General features: G+C 42.1%; 1 protein-coding gene across 3 annotated transcripts in view; it reads right to left on the bottom strand.

Moving 5' to 3' along the window:
* Window positions 1–2,737, bottom strand: part of SREK1 (splicing regulatory glutamic acid and lysine rich protein 1) — a 54,840-nt gene extending 52,103 nt beyond the window's left edge. The window contains exon 1 of one of the 3 annotated variants that reach the window (XM_028492946.2): window positions 2,433–2,737. In XM_028492946.2, coding sequence (XP_028348747.1) covers window positions 2,433–2,593 — 161 coding nt within the window. In that variant the 5' untranslated portion in view covers window positions 2,594–2,737. The remainder of the gene's footprint in view (window positions 1–2,432) is intronic. The other 2 variants (XM_007103281.4, XM_007103280.4) reach the window with 2 other exon arrangements.
* Window positions 2,738–6,821: the final 4,084 nt, after the last annotated feature.

The following is a 6,821-nucleotide window of genomic DNA, read 5'->3' as shown; positions in this document are numbered from 1 at the left end:
CCGGGAAGATCCCACATGCTGCGGAGCAGCTGGGCCCGTGAGCCATGGCCGCTGAGCCTGCGCGTCCGGAGCCTGTGCTCCGCAACGGGAGAGACCACAACAGTGAGAGGCCCGCGTACCGAAAAAAAAAAAAGAAAGAAAAAAAAAAAAAAAAAAAAAAGAAAATTATGTCAATACTTGTGAAAAACAGGAATAGGGACTGACTGCCTTTAAGAAAAACTGCTCAAGGATTTTGCCTGGCCTGTGTGTGTTATATTTGTTACAATTTTGCAAAATGTATTACAGTTTGTGACAAAATAATTCTATATTAATGCACTGTTTAAGTAACGAGCTTTTTTATTCTGACTTTTAAACTCCAAGCAACTAACACTTGATTTCAAAAAACAGCCCATTACTAAATGTCAGATGATAACTGGCAGCATATTGCCACCCAAGTGCATTTTTCAACTATGTAAGTGGTGTTATGTTGGCAATGAAGAATATTCTGTGATATATTTCTTCTGCCCAGGAGACACCTCATTATCACAACCTTGAAAGCAAGGTTAGTTTACAATCATGTACAAAATATTTTACTATTTGATTCCAATTCTTTCAGAATACAGCACTCCTCCAAACTGTTCTCAATTATTAAGAAATGTTCTGAGCGCTTAAATGAAGAGACAGCTGAAAGCACTTTCAAAGTTATAAGATATTCAAAGCTATACATGAGATGGCTAGTCAGTAAAGATACATGTGCATGCCCTCATGAAGCATCTTTGACAAAACTGTATTAACGAATCTATTCACGTAGAACCAATTTATATTAACCCAGATGAGTCAATCTACAACACAAACTACAAGACAAAATATTAATGTCATGAAAAACTTTTAAAAAGGTGACTGGGAAAAAAAATAAAAGGCGACTGGGAGGTTGGAGGGGTGGCTGTCCTAGATTAGAGATAACCAAATGCATTGTGTGATCTGATTATATTCTAGATCAGAAAAAGAAAATGGAAAAAAGGCATTATCAGAATAACTGAAGAAATTCAGATGTTATATTTTAATCAATGTTAAACTTCTTGGATATGTTAATAGTATTGTGGTAATGCAGGAGAATGTACTTCTTAAGAGATTCACATTTAAGTGTTGAGGAATGAATAGTCATGGTGTCTGCAACTACTTTTAAAAGCATGGGAGGGGGAGGGTTGTATGGGTGTCTGTGTGTGTAGGTGGGGAGAGGGAGACACAAAGACAGAAATCAACTGTGACAAACTATAAATGCAGATGAAGGGAACATGGGAGTTATTCTTTAGCTTTTCTGTATACATGAAATATTTCAAAACAAAAATGAGAAGAAAAACTTAAGTAAAATTTAAAAATCCAAACACCAACTTTTATCAATATCTATGCAGTAGCAATGAAATATACTTAGAGAGAAAACCGAAGAAAAATAGGTCTACATGCATCACTATGAAACAAACCAAAAAGTCAAATACAAATTTTTTTAAAAAGGAGAAAAATCCTGGGGAACTACTATCCCTTCCTTCAAAGGATTTTGACAAAATGAACAAAATACTGAGAATTTTCATATTCTAAGCTCTAGCTTTAAAAAGTTTATGCCTGTAAGAAAGTAAACAATCCTCAAACCCCTTACAAATTTTGTGAGTAGATAGTACTGTACAAGGGAAATGTTACTTCAAAATACACTACTTGGGAAGTGTCTGAGAACTGTGAATGCCAGTCCAGATCAGGACTTTTACAAGTATACAGCAGGAGTAATCTTGTACGGACTATTACTTTTTCTGAAAGGTTTAGGACGGTGTGACCTTCTAGGAGGAAATTTTAATCCGTTGCCAAATGGGTGAACAGACATGATCTTTAACAACATGGATGGGCTCGGTTAGATGAACCAAGAAGATGTTAAATTTGTGAACACAGGCCTAGGGACAAATATAGGCCTAATTCCATCTGTCATCAGCTGCACACTTCCCCGTCAGCAACAACGGTCCGACACTGAGGCACTAAGAACTGGACAGTTTATCAGGCGCAGTCTCCGCGATTTGCCATTGCAAAAACGCTATCAGGAGCTTGCCATGAGGACTACCGCGGGCCCACCTGCGGCCATCTTAAGTTCGGGAAAAAAAAGAAGGGGAGGAAGGGCACTGAATTCAAGGACCCGGCGGCGACCATAGCGCGGAAAGCACAAAAAAGGCAACCTCTCTAACTCCTCTGTAAGGGTTCTGTGCAGAGGTTAACCCACCAAATACGACTAACAAGGAAAGCAGGAGCGTGGGGCCCGGGTCGCGGTGCCCTAATCAAACATGGGCACCAAGGTAAACCCGGCGGTCACGTGACTGACACCGCGCGCCCCCGTCCGCTCTCTCCCCCATGCTTCGGTTCCCGAGGTCTCTCTGGCGCCCGCGCCCCTCCCCCAGCCGAGCGTGAGCACTTACTCCGGGGGGTAGAGCCGCAGCTCCTCGATTTCTCCTAGGAAGGAAAAAAGCGTCCGCATCTGCTCGCTGGTCACCGCCGACGACAGATTCGTCACCTGAATCACCGCCGTAGGGGTGAGGCCGAAGCCTAAGCCCAACGCAAAGCCGCCGCTGCTGTTCATCCCGATCCCGCTGCAGCTGCCTGCCTCCCCAACGTCTACGACGCGTCAGCGACGGAGCCGGGAAAGCGGAGAACGCGCGGCCGCGAGCGCGCTCCCGCTAGCGAATTCACAGCAGCGGGCAGGTCTAGCCACCCATTTCACAACTCCCCTGCTCCCAGGGCTGCGCGCGCCAGCCGGAAGCGTCGCCCCGGCAACCCGGAGGATCTCGCGGGGCTTCGGCCCGGGGCTCCCGGGTAGTTGAGGCTGTTTCTCCCCGGCAAGGTTTTGATCGATTTTTCCCGGCCTCCACTCGATCAGTTTCTTGTGCTCCTGTAAACATGGGAGATCCACCTCTTTCCAGTCTTTACACTAGATAGGACTGGGGAACCAAGAGGCCTGGCCTGCTGGTGCGGAGCTGTGAAGAAGGAATGACTCGAGCATCGCAGATCAATACTTGACCGAACTATAACGTGTCATTATTAAATACAGGCAGCTCCCTCGCCCCGACTATTTTAAAAAATTGGCCGGTGTCCTAATTGTGAAAAAACTTGGGAAATTTTACAAAACCTGTAAATTTTGACGGAATTAAGGAAGGAAGCAGTTAAGATGAAGGCTATGCGGTTGTCGTTTATAACATTTATTCGCTCACTACACAGGTATTAATATTTGAGTGTTACCTACCAGATACTGTTAGACAAGAGCACATAAAAGACAGTTACAGAAGGTCCACATAGACCTTGCAACCTAATGAGAGACAAGTAACAGTAGTATGGGAAACTAGGGCAGCTGTTCCCAAAATGCCATTCACAGAACCTGGAGGGTCCTCGAAGCCTTTTGAGTGATTCTGCAAGGTCAAAACCGTTTCCATAATACTAAGACTCTGTTGATCTTTTTCACTTTGTTGACAATTGCACTGATGGTGTAAAAGCAATAGTGAGTGACTGGTTGGCACCTTAGCAGGAATCAAGGAAGTGGTGTCAAACTGCACTACTAGTATTTTGTATTCTTCACCTCCTGGCACTCATAGCATACAAAAATTATGATTTTAAAAATAAGCTAGTTTAACTTAAGAATGTCCTTGACAAAGGAGTAAAAATTATTAATTTTATTAAACCTTCACCCTAGCATACACCTCTTTTTAATGTGTGAAGAAATGGTAAGTAGTTCTGCTGCATGCCCAAGTAGGAGGAACATCTCCAGAAAAAGCACTTGTGTGATTGTTCGAGTTTTCACACAAAGATCCAAAATTTTTAAAATTTGTATCCACCACCTTGAGCTTGACAGCTTTCCAGTATTTAGACTTTTCTGCTAAAAACACCAGTGATATTAACAAACGTATTTTTTCACATTATATATTGCAATAAGTGACCATTTGAAAATCTCTACAACTCAATGAACCACTGTTTTCAAAATAACCAATGCATGCTATTACAGAATCAAAAAGAGTCACCAAAGTGGATGGACCCATGGATTTTAATCTAGCAGAATACAAAAAGTTAATTGATATGGTTTCAGATTCAGTCCACGTTGAAATTGCACACTTAGAAGCTATCACATGTCCAGTTTGGTGTAGTATCAAACAAGAATATCTAGAATTATCTAGAAAGACTATGAAAATAGTTTCCCCTTTTCCAGCTCCTTATCTATGTGAGACCAGATTTTCTTCATATGTTTCAACAAAAACATATCACAACAGATTGAATGCACAAACAGATAGGGAAATCCAGCTGTCCTCTATTAAGCCAGACATCAAAGAGCTTTAAAAAATGTAACACAATACCACTCTTCTCAAAATTCTTTTTTGGGAAATATCACTTTATCATAAAAATGCATCATTTACCCCCCATAGCCATTGGGAACAGGCTGAAAAAATGCATCATTTATATAAGTACATAACGGGTTTATAATTATTTTTACATGGGTTTTTTAAATCTTAAATTTCACAGATTTTTTTTTTTGATGTGTTTATTGTGTTGAGTCTTTGTCGCTGCACATGGGCTTTCTCTAGTTGCAGCGAGCGGGGCCTACTCTTCGTTGCGGTGCGCGGGCTTCTCATTGCGGTGGCTTTCCTTGTTGCGGAGCATGGGCTCTAGGCGCGCGGGTTTCAGTAGTTGTGGCGCACGGGCTTAGCTGCTCTACAGCATGTGGGATCTTCCCGGACCAGGGCTCAAACCCGTGTCCCCTGCATCGGCAGGCAGATTCTTAACCCTGCACCACCAGGGAAGTCCCAGATTTAATTTCTAATATGATAAATATAGATAGATATCCCATAAATCTCTTAGGGTCCTTGATAATTTTTAAGAGTAAAGAGTAAAAGGGTCCTAAGACCAAAATGTTTGAGAACTACTACCTGAGGGATAAAGCACAGGAAGAATTGGGAGCATGTAGGAAGGCCACTTAAACTCAGTGCCGGCAGAAGTCTTCCCAGGAGAGATGTTGCTTGCACTGAATCTTGAACAAATAGGAATTAGTCAGACAAGGAGGGAGGGAGAAGCAGTGAAGGGCATTCCAGAATGAGTTTGAAGAATATACAAAAGCAGAAAGGTATGAGGGCCCAAGTGAGGTCCAGAATATTCAAAGTTTAGTATTGCTAGACCAAAGGCTGAGAATGACTAGAGATACACACGAAAGAATAAGCCTTGATGAAAGATGCTGTTTGTCATGCTAAGAGGTTACTTTATCACCAACTGTTGGCAGCTGTTGAAGATGTTTGAGCAGGAGAGTGACTATGTCAAGATTCCTAGAATGATTGTTGTCACTGCAACATGGAGATATATTGAAAAGGGTGGAAACTAGAGGCAAAGGGACTGGATCGAAGGGTAAGTGGTGGTAGTAGTGGAAAGGAAGAAACAGTCCCAAATTTAGGGTCATTGAACCCATTTAAGAATAAAAGGAATACAAGCTATCCATTCAGAAAAATATACATGGGCATACACTTGGTTTTAGATACAATTACAAGTGTTTTTCGGTCTTCCTCAAACCCAACCATAGATCCCAGGATTAACTACCACTTGTTTAGAACACTGGTCCTCAGACTTTCATGTGCATCAAAATCACCTGGAGGGCACATTAAAACAGATTGCTGGCTCCATCCCCAGATATTCTGATTCAGTAGATCTGGAGGAGGAGCCTGAAATTTTCAATTTCTAACAAGTTCCCAGGTGATGGTGCTGCTGGTGATCCAAGAACTCCATTTTCTAAAAATAAATTTATTTATGTATTTATTTTTGGCTGCGTTGGGTCTTCGTTGCTGCACGTGGGCTTTCTTTAGTTGCGGCGAGTGCGGGCTACTCTTCGTTGGGCCTCGCGAGCTTCTCATTGCAGTGGCTTCTCTTGTTGCGGAGCACGGGCTCTAGGCGCATGGGCTTCAGTAGTTGTGGCGCACGGGCTTAGTTGCTCTGCAGCATGTGGGATCTTCCCCGACCAGGGCTCAAACCCATGTCCCCTGCATTGGGAGGCAGATTCTTAACCACTGTGCCACCAGGGAAGCCCCCAAGAACCCCAATTTGAGCACCACTGGTTAAGAAGTTTGTAAAGCGGTACTTATTAGATTTAGTAATCTACTGTTGATGGTAAAGCAGAGGGAGGAATTTATTTCTGGCCTGAGGGACTGTGTAATAGTGCCATAGTTTAGGACCAAAAATAAGAAAGCAGAGCAAATTTGTAAAGAAGGAGCAAAAAATATTGAAATCCATTATGGACAAGTTCCTGAAATGAAATTTAAGGAAAATGTTCAGAACTAAGATAAAGTATGTGATTTAAGCTTCAAAGTAGATACAGTTATGCCAGGTACATGTGTAGCATGAGAAATGCATTGGGTAACATTAAAGGGACAAATACAACAAACAGCCAAAAATAAAAAAATAAATAAAACCAAGCCAGGAGGAAAATTAGGAGGGAAGATAGTCACAAAAGTTGAGGGAGGAAAAGTTTTAATGGGAAAAAATGAAGAGTAGGGAGGAAAGAATGATAAAAAGTGTCAAAGTCTGCAAAGATGACAAAATCAGGAATAAAATGTACCCATTGGTAGATATAATGTGACTACTGAGACAAAAGCTACTTGAACCAGTTTAGAGAAGCAAAGGTCACAGTGTCATTGTCACTTCCACTGATTCCTCTATGAATCTCTCAGCCAAATTTCCCACCCTTTGGCATGTCCTAGCTCTGCCACTCTGACCAATTTCAGACTGCTCCCCCCTGGCCCTCTGAGATTCATTTTAGAATTCCAGCCTCCATGCTAGTATGTTCT

Source organism: Physeter macrocephalus, chromosome 8 (assembly GCF_002837175.3).
Source record: "Physeter macrocephalus isolate SW-GA chromosome 8, ASM283717v5, whole genome shotgun sequence".
Classification (NCBI taxonomy): Eukaryota; Metazoa; Chordata; class Mammalia; order Artiodactyla; family Physeteridae; genus Physeter; species Physeter macrocephalus.
Note: the sequence above shows the minus strand (reverse complement) of the source record. Positions and strands in the feature narration are given on the sequence as shown.